We start from the raw sequence: 16,725 nt of genomic DNA on the forward strand, positions 1-16,725 counted from the left end.
CATGATTAAGACAGAATAACTATAATCATATGAAAGAATCAGGTATTCTTTTGAGTAGTATATATCTCATTTCATTCTATACTGCAGTAAGTCATATTTATTCACTGACACCAAGCTCAGAGTGAAAACAATGTATTTTAACAATCATCATTAAAGAAACATACATATGTTGATATACTGTGTACAACACATCCACCATATACATGATATAGGAACATGTGCTACATGTATAAAATTACACCTAATCAGAAGGTATATTTGAATATAGACAGTAATGTTAGCATGAAACAGCATGAATGAGTGTAGTGCAGATGTGAATGTGACTTGAATTTGTATGACAAGAACACATATCACAGTTCAAACAGTGATCATGTAAGTAAAAGAATCCTTGTGATAACCCAATGGTCTTATATTTTTTTAAGTTGGTTTATAAGACTGATAAAAAAAACATGAAATTCAAATAAAATTAAATGACTTTTGACTTTATTAATCATTATTTTGTTCGAATCTTTTACTGTAAGTTGAAATGAAAGAAAACATGTGATTTTATCACAGCTCTTTGCAAGAAATGGTGAATAATGTGCATAAAAAATCTTTATTCTAGCAAACAACTCAATCAATTATCTTTTGGTATCTTGCCAAGTTAAAACTTGATTGCTTTTCATTCACCAAGAGCAGCACTTATCTGAAAGTTGGAAATTAATATACTGGTAAATCTTGTTTTTAACCACATTTAAAGTACAAAACATTTTGTAAACCAACAAATAAAAAAAAGGCCTGATGTTAACTTGATTAAAACGTAAAGATTTAGTGGTCCTTAGATTCAATAATACAGCTGCATAGGACCCCTTAATGTCAAACACTGCATGTTCGTAGAATATTTACACTGAAATTTTGCACAGGTTTTAATGGGTGGCAAATATGCACAGGTGTAAATGGGTGGGTAATTTGCACAGGTGTAAATGGGTGCATGCTGCATCGGGTTCAACACCTACTTTCCCCCTTCTTGAAGAGTCCATCTTGTTTATCCTTCATACGGAGCACCCCTTCTTTGTCGATGGTGGTGGAGTGGGTGGCCACGTACGCCAGCTCCTTGCTGTTGAACCGCATCGTGTAGACAGCTGAGGTAGTATCAGTGTGGTCGGAGAAGTTTACATGTCTTGTCTGAGATTCATGAGAGAGCCTGCAAAAGTTGCAAATATAATGTTTCATAGATACTAGTACCAGTCCATACAACATTATCCATTAATATTAGATGTAGATAGTTAACTACTAACACTCTTCATACTTAGAATTCTCTGAAAGCAGAAAAAAGGTAACCTAAATCCCATGACTAACATATTTACTGCATTGATTATAAAATAAACATGGTGCCACTTTAGTGTGAGTAAATCAACAGAGATTGTTTAAATATTAGACTGCTTTTCCATGTTTTCCAATCAGTGAGAACAAAGCGTCAGACAAGTGAGTGTTGAAAAATCATGATAAACATTAGCACAACATACTCGACAAAACAAATTAATTTCCAACTGCCTGTTTGAAATCTGTCTGTTATTAATGTTATAATGACTGATGAATACACAAACATGGTGAAAGTCAAACCTTACAAATAATGGCTTGAAAGGAAAAAACTCAACTTTCCAATTCCATTTAGAATATTATTGATAATTCGTGAGTCCTGCACTTGACTGGCTGCTGTTTCTTATTTAATTTATCACTGTATGGGTAGTGGATCGAACTCACTTTGCTTGCTTGAAGCTTGGCTAGACTAATTACTTAATTAGTCAACACCTTATTACGGGACCACACTTGCTATCACAAATAATTACCGCGTGTAGTGCTCATTTACCTTCTGATCAGTACCTGAGTGTTTACATTTGTTGTGCATGGCAGCCTCTTTTTTCCTACGAAACTCAAAATTTGATAAAATTTGGATTACTTTGCTAAGACAGGTGAGATAGCTGACCCTAAAAGATCTGTGTAACTCGCAAATGGGTGTTGGATCAGCAAAGAGTGACCAACTCTTCCTCGCCATAAAGATAATGAGGAGATATGAAATTGGGTTTAACTTTGCATTCAAGATTATTGCACATATATACAGCACATATATACAACTGCATGCATGCACATGGGATACAGCTATATTACTGCACTTATATAGCGATGTGTGTGGCTGCTTGTACTAGTCCAGACTTATGTCGGTTTTATAGTGCTATCCAACTGAGATCTCACGCCGCAGTTTAACATGAAGACCCTACTCAGACACACTATACTGACTCTGAGCGGACCTTCCTTGTTTTGTCCCCGTTAAGGCCGAGTGCCAGGCAGGGCAACAACAAGTACCCTCTTTTAACATCTTTCGTATGATGCAGACGGGAATTGAACTGATGACCTTCCACTCTCGGGGCAGATGCTATTTCAACTAGACCATGGAGCAGCTTTAAAAACTAACAGTTTTAGTCCACTTGCCCTTATAATGATAACATATAGCAAAACCCTTAAAACGGGCAAATTACTTCTAGTCCATATAATACCTTAACTATTGGGCAGTTTGGCAATGACTACAGAACTTGTGCCAATTTCTAACACTGTGGTGGCAGTCTTAAGGGTATTAGTGTGGTTTTATAAAAAAAGGTGTCCAACCCAATTGATCTGAAAGACTTGCTAGATTGGAATTGGGTTCAAAAGGTTAATAATCGAGTGTGGGGGTAATCTGAACCTAACCTAGGAAAACTAACCATAAAGATGTCGACACGCAAGCTGCGCTGTTATGAGTAGGCTGTACTTAGCATGATTATGGTGTTGCAAATTGTCACCAAACTAATCTGCCAACTGTTTACATTTTCCAGAATTTACATACACTAACAAGCACCTACTTTCTCGTGTTCAGAAAATAGTAGTTTGGAAAGAATTCTTTTCGTTCCCCACACCTTTTTTTTTTTCATTATAAACTTGTTGAGCGCATGGGTAATATAATGAACAAAAACAAAAGGGGAACAAAAGGAACACTTACCAAAAGTTTTGCTTTTAACGCTGTTCATCACGGGAAGAAAAAAACACTCACCAAAGTTACATAAACCAATAAATTATGCACATGATCATAATGTATGTTTACTATTTAAAGAAAATTCCTCAAGAATCCACATGTGGAAGATTTTATTTCTACCGCGGCCAAAAGGCATCACAAAACATTCTTGACGAATAAAGCAAACATAGTCTGTCTCAGGAGTGCTGGTCCTCGAAATATCGCCGGTGTCCGTCGAAGAAACGTGTCTTACCATAAAATCGGTGATTAAATCAGACGTGTGTAAGTTAGTCCAGCTCCTCCTTGATATTATGCTGCAACGTATACATCATCAAATTGATAACTACATATTTGAAGGCGATTAATATTTATATCTGAACACAGACGTTTGTCATCAAACGTTCAGGACCCGGAAGTTACTCCCAGGTTTACGGTGTGCTTCATTTTGTGCTACGCAGATAAAGGAGTACAAAGTGTCGAGCACAAACCATTGGAGCATTCTTATTCGGCTCTCTTCGGATAGTTCCGTAATACATCGACTGACGTGACACAGGGGCCATAACCCGTTGGTCTCCGTGTGAAGACAGTATGGCAAGCATTCTTTTCAAAGCAATAAATACACATTTAGTTACATATAATTTTTGTTACAAAAAATATTTATTCCCATTCTCGTGTGGATTTTATCAGGAGTAGATCTAATATTCAAAAGAATGTGTGCAGGTAAAAATATTTCGACATGGATCTGCGCATAATCTTGAAATTATTAAAAGTTAAATATAAATTCAAGTAAGTGTTCATATTAATTGTCTTGAATACTTGTTACATAAGTGATACGTACTGGTGTATTCCAGTTATAGCACGGCGTGTCAGCTTAACGTGAGAGGAAAGCCCGAATTGATGCAGGTCTCAGATGTTTACCACTTCGGTGAAACGCACAAGCACGGGAATTGGTGTTGACAAAACTAGAAACATAATCGAGGCGAACCCAAGGGACGCAACTCTTCACAGCGAATCGCGGCGCCTTAGATGACTGGAACACCCGTGTCCCCAGGGTCCAGTTGCACAAAGCGATCTTAGCGTTACAATATATTGTAAATCCTTAAGATCGCGATCTTAGGCTTCGGCTACAATCGCCATCCACTTGCACAAAGCTATTGCAGGCTAAGATCATTGTAAGCTACAATCGAAACTTACAATTGAAAGATGATTGTAGCCGCCTAAGATCAAACGTAACTAAGATTGTTCTGTACAAGTTGGCCCTGGTACGTACAGGTTACATATGCACTGATTGGTCGGTCTGGTTACCGGGAACTCATATATGTTATCTATATGCCTTATCCCCTCTCCTTTCGGCTGTCGGGGGCACGGGTGGCCCAGTCGTCTAAGGCGCCTCGATTCGCTATGCAGAGTTGCGTCCCTTGGGCACGACAGAAACCTATGATTGTGGGTTCGAATTCCGGTTCACCCCGATTATGTTTCTAGGTTTGTCAGCACCATACCCGTACTCGTGGGTTTCACCGAAGTGGTAAACGTCCGAGACCTGCATCACTTCGGGCTTTCCTCCCACATTAAGCTGACACGCCGCGATATAACTGGAAAACTGTTAAAAGCGGCGTTAAACCCAACTCACTCACTCACTCACTCCTTTCGGCTGTCAATGATGTAGTTGATGTCAGCATCAACGTTGTCGGCTGATGATGAACGGACACTCAGTTGTCCACAACACAGTGTTTGGATGACGCTTCTGATTGGAATATTTTCCCAAATAATTGTTGCTTTTTTAACTGTTGAAAATAGTTACTGTAAAGTCATTGTAAAGAGTTTGTGTCTGTGATATTTTAAGTATCAGAGAGGTGAGGCTGATTTGTAAGTCTCCCGGAGTTGTTCCCCTGACTGTGTGAACATCCGCCCTTCTGTATGGGGGCAGTGGTCTGCTGGCGTCTACCTGGAATGGTTCTACATGTTACTTTTGTATGTTCAAGGCTTAGATGTGAAGAAATCATCAGCCATAGGTTTCCAGGGCCGTGCCCACTCTCCGTGGTCAGACTGACCCGGGGAGAGGTCAGGGGGACCCGCCGTTTGTCTTTATCACTGGTCTGTGGTAAGAAAGGTTTTGGGTTGGTTTTTTTGTTTGATATCATGAACATCGATCCACGCAATTGGGATACGATGACATCCTTTAACCAAAGACGTACATATACAATTTGCTTTAACCAAGTCAGTGAGCCTGACCACCCGATCCCGTTAGCCGCCTCTTACAACAAGCATGGTCGCTGAAGACCAATTCTTTACCCGAATCTTCACAGGTCAGTGGCAAGAGAGAAGTTCTCTAACACGATACTTTTGCTGTAGATCGTGTAATAAATAGAAAATAATTAAATTAATGTAATTTTTTTCATTTTGACTACTTTACTGTGTGTACAGTATTTCAAAGTAACTGAAAGATTATCTGAAAGCTGTTTATCTTCCTTTTTGATATTGCTATGTTTTTAGTCAACAAATGAGATGTCTTCTGCTAAATTTTCCGTGAACAATTGGGGGGGGGGGGGGGGGGGCGGTAAATGTGAGTGATTTCAAACAAAATGATGGCAGTCTCTGTACCAAGTTTTACGACAAGAGGGATGATTTTAATTTTCAAATCTTCAAATCTAGATGATGGCGCCTACATTTTTCAGTTGCTTGGCATTTTATTCCCGGAAAGACAGACGTTACTCACAACAGAGCTTCAATCAATGTTTCGCGATCAGAGGCCTAGTTAGCTAGGTCACGCCAAAAGTTTACTAATATGACACGTCACTTGTAAACATGATGCGAAGTTCAAGAGAAACCCAAATATCAATCATGTTGGAACTGACTCTGGAGCGCCCAAGAGACCGATTTACCAGCTACCTCAATATTGCCGTTTGGAAGTCAGTATACTGTGTCTGAGTGGGGTATTCATTGAGAAAAGCGGCATGGTATCTAGCATGGCTAGCATTATAAAACAAGCAAAAGTCCGGACTAGTACAAGCAGCCACACATGCCGCTATTTACTAGTGCAGTAATATTCAACGCAATGCTATACCAGTATCCTATTTCACCTTACTACATCCGGGATATTACCCTCCAACTCGCACAGGCAGTGAGGTGTTCAGCGATTGGCCCGATGGCCGTAGCTCCTAATTACCTACATGTACATTCATGTACTGTCGCTCACTCATGCAAGAATTAACACAAAAATAAGGTCTGATACTCACATAATCTTCACTTCAACCCATCGCCTAATACACAACTAACTATAGACATACCCGGCTCATGAAAGAATTGAGCGACTTGCCCAACACTACTTGCTTACCAATAGAAGGTCTTTTTAAAGTGTTCGAATCTGGTTTGCTTCTCACTTGTCTGAGATTCCATTTTGATTTGTTAAAATCATTTTAGATCATGGTCACATGATTCATGACCTCAGAATGAGGCTACTCTCGATACCCTAGGCTTATATTAACATCTCGACTTTCTGTCTCCAATGTTATCAAATTCATTGCATCGGCATCAACATCATCGCGACGGTTTTTGTGTGAATTATCGAAATTCCTTTAAATACATATTTACCTCATAACACTTGCACATGAAGCACCCTGATTGACCTTTGTCATCTCGTCCACAGAACTTCCCGTCGGAATTCCGCAGAATGTTTGGTAATCTCGGTTTGGTAATTCGGTCTATATTGCATGAGTCGCCCCGCGTGGACACTGAAGGCTAAAAAAAACCCATCTTCCCGAGGCAAGAGTGTTAGCTGCCTATTAAAGCCCCTTGCCTAAATAGGCTGGAATTCCGGAGTTACACTTTGGCTGTACAAACGAGTCTATGCATAGTCCAATCAAAATCGCGTGACGAACTAGACATGAGGTTCGCAAACAACATGGATTTCAACGTGCAGATTTCGGTCTGGTGCAGGGTTTGCAAAGCATCTTTAGCCTCAACTGGGCGTCGACAGGTATTTTGCGAATCCTTCCTTGTGATTTGATGCACTTCGCACGGCTAGGACCGTTTTATTACAATATAAATCTTGATTATCAATCAGATCGTCTTGACTGGGCTCCGCTATTTTGTTTTGAGAGGTGGAATCTGATGGGTCAATGAGAGGGACACGGAAGGGACATAACTCGTAAAAGCCACTAGAGGCGCTTCGATCGAGCCTGGAAATTCCAGCCTAGTTCGACAAGGGTGAAAACTGGACTTTTTATAATCAGTTAACGCCATTGCCTCAGGAAGATGCAGCCATATATGCTTATCTTAGAGAGGTAACGTAATGGATCGGGTGGTCAGACGCGGTGACTTGGTTGATTGCCCGTCGTCGTACCAGGACGGCTTGGACCGTAGCTTAAGGTCCATTTCCCTTAGGTCAGAAATCCTTGCTTTATTTTGCTGACTTGTCACAGCGACTCAATTGGCTCACGTTTTTGTGGATTTACCTCTAAAATCATGTAATGTCCACAACAAAAGATTTTACTTTTACGCAATTCCTATACGTGAGGCTTAGAGACTTATCAGTCAACCCTCGTATATTCAGGCTAGATCAGGGAAAGTTGTGACTGAAAAGCCACGAGCAACATAACAAGCACGCGATGCGACTTGCTCAGCCTCGTCCTGGAGTCTGATTCCCATTTAATGGAAGTTTATGCCACAAACCTCAATGGCAAAACCAACATATACACTTGCTCTGAAGATATCGGTATCACGGCAGCACTAACAACACCAATGCAATTACTGATAGTTGCCTTACACTATCACGTGTTCGATCACAACTGTCTGCCTTGAAATTTAGTGCATTCACTAAACCAAAGACAACCCCGGGACCATGTGATAACACATGCCCCAGTGTTGACGTACGGTGCTTTCTCCATCCGATGGGCATCTGTTTAATGCTTTCAAAATACATATCATCCTCTGTGATTATCCACCCGATGGACGTGTTTGAGAACGTGAGTTACGTGTTAACGTGGAGAGTTAGGTTTGTGGCTGTGCTAATTAGCGACGCCGATCGGTGAGACACACTCTGGGGCCTGGTCCCGACGTCGCCGGCTAACTATGGAGCCTGGTATAGTCGCAGCGGTTCTGCTAGCAGGTCTGGTTCATGTGTGTCAAGGTAGGTTTATTCATTTCAGGGACATTAACATGGGTTCATATTCTGGTTTTTGAAAGGAAGGATTTGTACTTTAATTTATTTATGAGGTAAACATTCAGGATACAGCTATGTTATCCGTAGACTTGACTGTTTCTTTTACTGAATGGAGCTATTTTATCTTTGGATTTGACTGTCTTGTCAGTATGGAACCATGTTATATGTAGATTTGATGGCACTCAATTTAAATTAGAACCGAAAAGGTATCGAATCGACCGTTTAATTAATCAAAATCGAGTTTTGGTAGTGGTAGAATGTTTATTAATGGAAGTAATTTTGTTCCTTGTCTCATTTTTGTATATATATATACTCTTGAAATCACATGCGTGAAACCGGTTGAGTAAATTATACAGCTCATCTTTGGACTTTTGTATATTATCTATCTATCTATCCATCCATCCATCCATCCATCCATCCATCCATCCATCCATCCATCCATCCATCTATCCATCTATCTATCTATCTATCTATCTATCTATCTATCTCTACTCTGGAAAAAAGAAGCAATGTTCACCCATTATGCCTGCAGTGCTTGTGGCAACTGTCGGCGGTCCCGTGGTTATTGCTGACGCGCTCGCAGTCTTTGATCCAGTGCATCCCATAAATGTTCGACTGGGTTTGAACCTGGAGATCAAGAGGGCCATGACAGGACCTGGATATTGTGATTCCTGAAAAAGGCTGTTGTCACTCTTGCCGTGTGAGGTCGGCCGTTGCCTTGTTGGAAAATGACGTTCGCTTCTTGAAAAATGGAAGGGACGTGTGGCCGATGAAACTCATCCGTGTAACGTTGTGCTGTTAAATTCCCCAGAACTTGCACCAAGTCTGTTGTACCAGTGTAGGAGATGGCTGTCCACATAATCACACACCAAATCTGTCTACTTCCTGTATGCTGTTCCGTGCATAACATTCCCCGCGACGCCTGTAAACACGACGTCCACCATCCGCACGGCGAAGCATAAAATGTGACTCGTCATTAAACCAAACGTGTCTCCATCGCAGTTGTGGCCATACTCTGTGACCTTGACATCTTTGACGTCGCAGCCGACAATGCAGGTCCGTCAAAATGGTAGTGTTAGAATGTTTATTAATTGAATTCGAAGAAATTTTGTTCCTAGTCTCATTTTTGAATGTATGCGCAGAGCATCTGTACAAGTTAAGTATTTCTTAAAAATTTATCCGAGCGTGAATACTTTCAGCGCGTAAACGGTTCCTCACTGTCTGGGTTGATAACCTACGTAACCCTGCTGTTGCCGTAGTTGTTGAGGTGGCCGTGGTGGTTCTTTCAGGTAAGTGACGTAGCCGTATGAATCTGTCCTGTGCTCAGGTAGCGATGCGTGGTCGACCGGATCTGGGTAGGTCATGTCTTGTCACGTGTTGTTGTTGCGTTGGGCTTCGGTCAGTCGTAGCATGTTTTCGCGGTTCACTTGCTGAAAGATTGTGATGGCATGCAATCAGCTCTCATGTTCTTGTGGGTTTTTTTGCGATTTGTCCATGTTTTCACCAAATTTCTGCAGTACCTAATTCTTTCCTCACAATCACAATCCATGCAGCAATGACCAATTCATTTTTGTATGTTTTGTATGGAAGCAACACTCTGTCAAATATTTACGTTTTTACAACTTTCGCGTTTCTTATTTTGCAGAGTATATACTAGTATACTGCCGAGACAAAATAAGGGAAATTACGAAGTAAAAGTGTAATGACGATAAATGTCTATAAAATGAATTCCGGGCGTGTAGATCAATATCTGGTTTGTCCACCATATTGGCCGACACATGCACGTCACCTTGACGGCATATTGTTTAGCTTATGGTTGCCTTTCCGCCCGAAGAGCTATCCCAAGCTGGACCAAATTGGCCGGTGCTGGGTCTATGGCGTACACTCTTGACCTCCCCCCGAGTCTATTCTGCAGAGGCTCTATTGCGACATGTCACGGGATTTAGCGGGCCGGTCCAATGTCTGTATGTCTTCTCGTCGGAGGTAATCGGGGACGACCTGGACCTGCTCTGGCATTGTCATCTTGCAGTTCAAATTTTATGCCAATTCTTGCGAATGGAACAACGACAGGGCGCAAAATGTGTAACACTGTGTCGGTGTCACTATGTCGGTGTCACTGTGTCGGTGTCACTGTGATAGCGTCACTGTGTCGGTGTCACTGTGTCGGTGTCACTGTATCGGTGTCACTGTGATAGTGTCACTGTGTCGGTGTCACTGTGTCGGTGTCACTGTATCGGTGTCACTGTGATAGTGTCACTGTGTCGGTGTCACTGTGATGGTGTAACTGTGCCCGTGTCACTGTGTCGGTATCACTGTGTTGGTGTCACTGCGATGGCGTCACTGTGTCGGTGTCACTGTGTCGGTGTCACATTTTCGGTGTCACTGTGATGGCGTCAATGTGTCGGGGTCACTGTGATGGTGTCACTGTGATGGCGTCACTGTGTCGGTGTCACTGTGTTGGTTTCACTGTGATGGCGTCACTCTGTCGGGTTCACTGTTTCTGTGTCACTGTTATGCCGTCACTGTGTCGGTGTCACTGTGATGGCGTCACTGTGTCGGTGTCACTGTGTCTGTGTCACTGTTATGACTTCACTGTGTCGGTGTCACTGTGTTGGTGTCACTGTGTTGGTGTCACTATGTCGGTGTCACTGTTTCGGTGTAAGTATGTCGGTTTCACTGCGTCGGTGTCTCTGTGATGGCGTCAGTGTGTCGGTGTCACTGTGATGGCGTCACTGTGTCGGTGTCACTGTGCTGGTATTACTATGATGGCGTCACTGTGTCGGTGTCACTGTGATGGCGTCACTGTGTCGGTGTCGGTGTGATGGGGTCACTGTGTCGGTGTCACTGTGATGGCGTCACTGTGTCGGTGTCACTTTGTCCGTGTCACTGTGTCGGTGTCACTGTGTCCGTGTCACTGTGTCGGTATCACTGTGTCCTTGTCACTGTGTCGGTGTCACTGTGTCACTGTGTCGGGGTCTCTGTAAAAGTCTCTGTAAAGGTGTCACTGTGATGGCGTCACTGTGTTGGTGTCACTGTGTCGGTGTCACTGTGTCGATGTCACTCTGATGGCGTCAATGTGATGGTGTCAATGTGTCGGTGTCACTGTTATGACTTCACTGTGTCGGTGTCACTGTGTTGGTGTCACTGTGATGTGTCACTGTGTCGGTGTCACTGTGTTGGTGTCACTGTGTCGGTGTCACTGTGTCGGTGTCACTGTGATGGCGTCACTGTGTCGGTGTCACTATGTCCGTGTCACTGTGTCGGTGTCACTGTGTCCGTGTCACTGTGTCGGTGTCACTATGTCCGTGTCACTTTGTCGGTATCACTGTGTCCTTGTCACTGTGTCGGTGTCACTGTGTCACTGTGTCGGTGTCACTGTAAAAGTCTCTGTAAAGGTGTCACTGTGATGGCGTCACTGTGTTGGTGTCACTGTGTCGGTGTCACTGTGTCGATGTCACTCTGATGGCGTCATTGTGATGGTGTCAATGTTTCGGTGTCACTGTTATGACTTCACTGTGTCGGTGTCACTGTGTTGGTGTCACTGTGATGTGTCACTGTGATGTGTCACTGTGTCGGTGTCACTGTGTCCGTGTCACTGTGTCGGTGTCACTATGTCCGTGTCACTTTGTCGGTATCACTGTGTCCTTGTCACTGTGTCGGTGTCACTGTGTCACTGTGTCGGTGTCACTGTAAAAGTCTCTGTAAAGGTGTCACTGTGATGGCGTCACTGTGTTGGTGTCACTGTGTCGGTGTCACTGTGTCGATGTCACTCTGATGGCGTCATTGTGATGGTGTCAATGTTTCGGTGTCACTGTTATGACTTCACTGTGTCGGTGTCACTGTGTTGGTGTCACTGTGATGTGTCACTGTGTCGGTGTCACTGTGTTGGTGTCACTTTGTTGGTGTCACTATGTCGGTTTCACTGCGTCGGTGTCACTGTGATGGCGTCAGTGTGTCGGTGTCACTGTGATTGTGTCGCTGTGTCGGTGTCAGTATGTCGGTGTCACTGTGTCGGTGTCACTGTGATGGCGTCACTGTGTTGGTGTCACTGTGCTGGTTTCACTATAATGGCGTCACTGTGTCGGTGTCACTGTGTCGCTCTCACTGTGATGGCGTCACTGTGTCGGTGTCACTATGTCCGTGTCACTGTGTCGGTATCACTGTGTCCTTGTCACTGTGTCGGTGTCACTGTGTCAATGTGATGGCGTGAATTTGTTCCAGGTCACTGTGCGTACAAGTTCTTGCTGCTAGAGGAGAGGTACGGCTTCACAGATGCCCAGGTGAGATGTCAGCACCTGGGCTACACAGACCTGGCCATACTGGATTCCCACACCCTGATTCAGAAGGCTGTCCGATACACGAGGTGAGTTATCCGTGCACCAAGCACCCCCCCAATTCATATCGCGCATGGTTTGTTCTCCTATTGCGCCCTGACTAAACTGATTAAGGTTTCGCAGTAACCACTATCCACACTGGTCACCGGAAGTATCCAAACGAAACATGCCGATCGGCCTTCAACTGGGCTCAAATCATGGTTGTTTGGTTGGCTGGGTTTTCGCCGCACTCAGCAATATTACAGCTATATGACGTCGATCCGTAAATAGTCGAGTCTGGATCATTCAATCCAGTGATTGATATCATGAGCATCGATCCACGCAATTGGGATCGATAACATGCTTCAACAAAGTCAGCGAGTCTGACCATCCGATCCCGTAAGCCGCCTCATAGGACAAGCATAGTCGCCTTTTACGGCAAGAATGGTTTGCTGAAGACCTATACTACCCCGGATCTACACGGTTCTCAAATCATGGAAGCTGGAGACCATAACGTGTTCAAATTATTAAAAACAACTTTCTCAAGAAAATACAATGTATAAGTTTTCTTAAGTACCACTAAACAAAAATTGAGTATACTTGTATTTATGAATGCGGAACACTGTACAGCATATACATAGTAGGTGGAGGAGTAACAGTAACAATGATTGCATACATCCTCCACCTACCATACACATTCTGTACAATGTTCCTCTTTCAGTCTTGCTTGACAACGGTATAAGGATATATACCGAAATGTCGCCTTTACAGTATTAAAGAAGTTGTCATCCGTCAACTTCTAAGTCATGCCTATCAAACAATTCACCTTTCTGTGCAGTGAAGCATATTACCACGCATTATACCAAGGGACATCATGTAGAAATATTTCGCCATTTTCCCGATAGAAACCATCTCTTCCAGATGGGAACTTGAACAGAGTATGTTTGGATTAAGCGTTTGATTTATTCAGAGATGTCACAGGTAACATGGTTTTTACCATCTTAGTTCCAGGAACTCGGCTGGAACTCACGTGTGGATTGGGATCAAGTACACTCAAGGTCACTTCTCCTATGTCAATCGGACCAGTCGCGTGTTGGGGAACTGGGGGAGAGGGGAACCAGACTCCATTAAGAAATGCGTGCGCATGATGCCTGATACGAGCTATTTGTGGGCATCTTATTTCTGCAGAGAGAAATTCTTTGCACTCTGTGGAAAGGAAGGTAAGTTAAAAAAGATTGACATTTTCAACAAGAACTTTAATCTAGGAAACTCACAAATCTACAAAATGAAATTCCTTCTTTACTACAATTTTCTTTTGAAACAGTGCGTCGTGAAACAGCAGCTAGATTCATCCTGCACGCAGTTGACGTGGACACAACTGACCAATCAATGAAGCCACCAGTGGATGTCCAGTCAGTGGAGGAATGCTCGACCCTGTGTCTCGAGGCGTGCCCAGAATGCACCTACTTCATCCATGTGAACGTCACATGCACGCTGTTCGATGACGTCACACTGTCCACTCACAGACCTGGAGCCAGAGTCTTCTACAAGACATACAGTGAATAAAAGCATCCTGCAGCCACGCTATATCGGCTATTATCAACGTGTTTCTCAAGTGCGTAAAATCACTCGTTAAGGGCGACTGGAGCTGCTGGAGGTGGAATTTGTCTCCTTCTTGTAACTCATTTCCTCAATCAGTTTTAACATGGGTCAATAAAGTCGTATTACTGCACAGGTACATTTGTTATCACCTTTTAAGCCTGACTGGGTTGGGTGGGGCACGGACCCTAGGGACCACATACAGTATACATTTATGCCACATTGAGTACACAATGGCTTGCAATGCCTTATCAAGGGGCTTTGTAAAAAGGATGACGACATCAGGATGTATTCTACTATCCCAAACCCATGTCCCTGTTCATCAATTGCCAAAGGTGGGTCTGGACTGTAATTTAGATCCCCGTGGGGAAGCCGGGTCAGAATTGGACCCTGGGTATCGTTTCACAAAGCAGTCGTAAATTTACACGCTCGTATAGTTTACGCCATCTTTTCGCAATGTTTATGCCATGGTCTAAGACCTTTTTACACAGCTGCACTAAAACTGACGTAACCGCGGCCACCTGAAACGCCCGTAAAAAATACGGCGGGAGCTCTTTCCCCTTGTGAGGTGGGAAAACCAGCACTAGAGTTACCTACCTTGGCGGGTGCCCTGAGTGGTGTTAGAGCTGTCTCTGTGACGTGGTTAACAACGTGTCGTCGTACCCCTCTTTAGGACGTGTCTGACAGCGTGTGACCTCATCCATCTTTATGTCATGGCTGACAGCGTGTCACCGTACCCCTCTTTATGACGTGGCTGACAGTGTGTCACTGTACCCCTCTTTATGACGTAGTTGACAGCGTGTCACTGTACCCCTCTTTATGACGTAGTTGACAGCGTGTCACTGTACCCCTCTTTATGACGTAGTTGACAGCGTGTCACTGTACCCCTCTTTATGACGTAGTTGACAGCGTGTCACTGTACCCCTCTTTATGACGTGTCTGACAGTGTGTCACTGTACCCCTTTTTTATGACGTGTCTGACAGCGTGTGACCTCACCCATCTTTATGATGTGGCTGACAGTGTGTCACTGTACCCCTCTTTATGACGTGTCCGACAGTGTGTCACCGTACCCCTCTTTGTGGCGTGGTTGACAGCGTGTGACCTTACCCCTCTCTAGAACGTGGTTAACAACGTGTCTTTATGTCATGATTGTTTATGTTATTATCTTCTGTATCGTCAAATGTCGGCACTCCGCCTGTGTCGAATTATGTATCACTCGATATATTTTCACTCATAAGAACTAACTGGATGTGACGATGCGTTACCAGTGGTCTTGTTCTATGGGCCCGTCGGTCTGCAGCTGAGGTAGCAACCTTGTAGCCTGTGATAACATGAGGTCTTGTTCTCTGAGAAGCATGCTATATTAGAGTATCACAACGGTCGCATCAGGACGACCACGGGCAAGACAGCAAACGCAAAATAAAAGAATCATTTAAAAAAAAACCATATTGCCACCATATTCTAGCGGCCTCACCAGTAGATCAAACAACAACTGGTCAACACCTGAGTCTCTCCAACAAGAACTGGATCCCCCTGGACATGTATACCCAGCTACACTCGTCAACAGAAACATCAGTTCCACACTACAACCTGGAACCAGTAGACAGAAACAGAAGACAGCATCATTCACGATATATCTCCCATACATTGGACAAGCCAGCCAGAAAGAAGACTCCTCAAACGATCCAAAATAGACATCGTCTACAGTACTCCACACCAACACCACCAGCACCTTGAAGAGTCATCCCGGCTACAGTCAAACCGACAATAACAACAACACCCAAACTCCACCCACTTGGCACAAGATCAAATGCAGCTGTGGAGAAAACTACACCGAAACATCAACATCCATCAACTTCCCTCACCATCCGCATCACAGAACACCACAGAACAACCGACAACATGGCTCCAATTCCGCCATCTTAGATCACACTCATAAACACCTCAGCCACCAGGGTACCGATTCACAAAGCAGTCGTAAGTCTAACGTAACTTGGAAATAAAATAATAATAATAATATCCTACCTGGTACCCACTCACTGCTTGGTGAACAGAGGCACATTTCGAACAAAGTCACTTGCCTAAGGAGACACCACATGTGGTACATGTGGTTCAGTGTGGGGCAGGACCGAAGCCCTAGAAACGCTCAGGAGTCAAGCTGCTCAACGTGGTCACCCATCCAACTACTCTCTGTCATCATCATCATCATCATCATCATCATCATCATCATCATCATCATCATCATTCTTCTTCTTATGATGATGATGATGATGATGATGATGATGATGATGATGTTGTGTCCCGATCCTTTATTTGTACCGCACTAGTTTGCTTGTTATTCAGAGTTTGAGTAGAAAAGTACAAAGGGAGTAAGTGTAGTACATGTATGTAGGGTGGCCCAGTAGATACTGTCCTGTCCACAGGAGAAGTAGTCATTTAATTACAAGGTTCTGATCCCTGTCTGTTCACTCCTGCAGAACAATCGTATCACAGCGTGGGCCCTGGTTCAATATGGTCTGCTTGAACTGTCAGAAGCGGGGGTAAAATGCCCATAAGCCGTGCCTCGCCACGACGCGGTTCCCACATACCACGATTGTAGTAGTAGTAGGAGAAGTAATAGTAGCAG

At 43.6% G+C, this 16,725-nt stretch overlaps 2 protein-coding genes across 3 annotated transcripts in view; one reads left to right on the forward strand and one right to left on the reverse strand.

Annotated features, from left to right (window-relative positions):
- Positions 1 to 3,454, reverse strand: part of LOC124123269 (inositol polyphosphate-4-phosphatase type I A-like) — a 56,581-nt gene extending 53,127 nt beyond the window's left edge. For both annotated transcript variants that reach the window (XM_048388117.1, XM_048388118.1), the window contains exons 1-2: positions 3,279 to 3,454; positions 996 to 1,183 (exon numbers count right to left, since the gene is read on the reverse strand). In XM_048388117.1, the coding sequence (XP_048244074.1) occupies positions 996 to 1,110 (115 nt within the window). In that variant the 5' untranslated portion in view covers positions 1,111 to 1,183; positions 3,279 to 3,454. The remainder of the gene's footprint in view (positions 1 to 995; positions 1,184 to 3,278) is intronic.
- Positions 3,455 to 8,058: 4,604 nt separating this feature from the next.
- LOC124123268 lies at positions 8,059 to 14,209 on the forward strand. Its single transcript, XM_046486583.2, has 4 exons — positions 8,059 to 8,153; positions 12,408 to 12,549; positions 13,505 to 13,719; positions 13,824 to 14,209. Exons 1-4 carry the CDS (start codon positions 8,096 to 8,098, stop codon positions 14,063 to 14,065), a joined length of 657 nt encoding a protein of 218 aa, XP_046342539.2. The 5' UTR covers positions 8,059 to 8,095; the 3' UTR covers positions 14,066 to 14,209.
- The last annotated feature ends 2,516 nt before the right edge of the window (positions 14,210 to 16,725 follow it).

The sequence above is a fragment of the Haliotis rufescens genome, unplaced genomic scaffold (assembly GCF_023055435.1).
Source record: "Haliotis rufescens isolate VD_foot unplaced genomic scaffold, xgHalRufe1.0.p SCAF_7, whole genome shotgun sequence".
Lineage (NCBI taxonomy): Eukaryota > Metazoa > Mollusca > Gastropoda > Lepetellida > Haliotidae > Haliotis > Haliotis rufescens.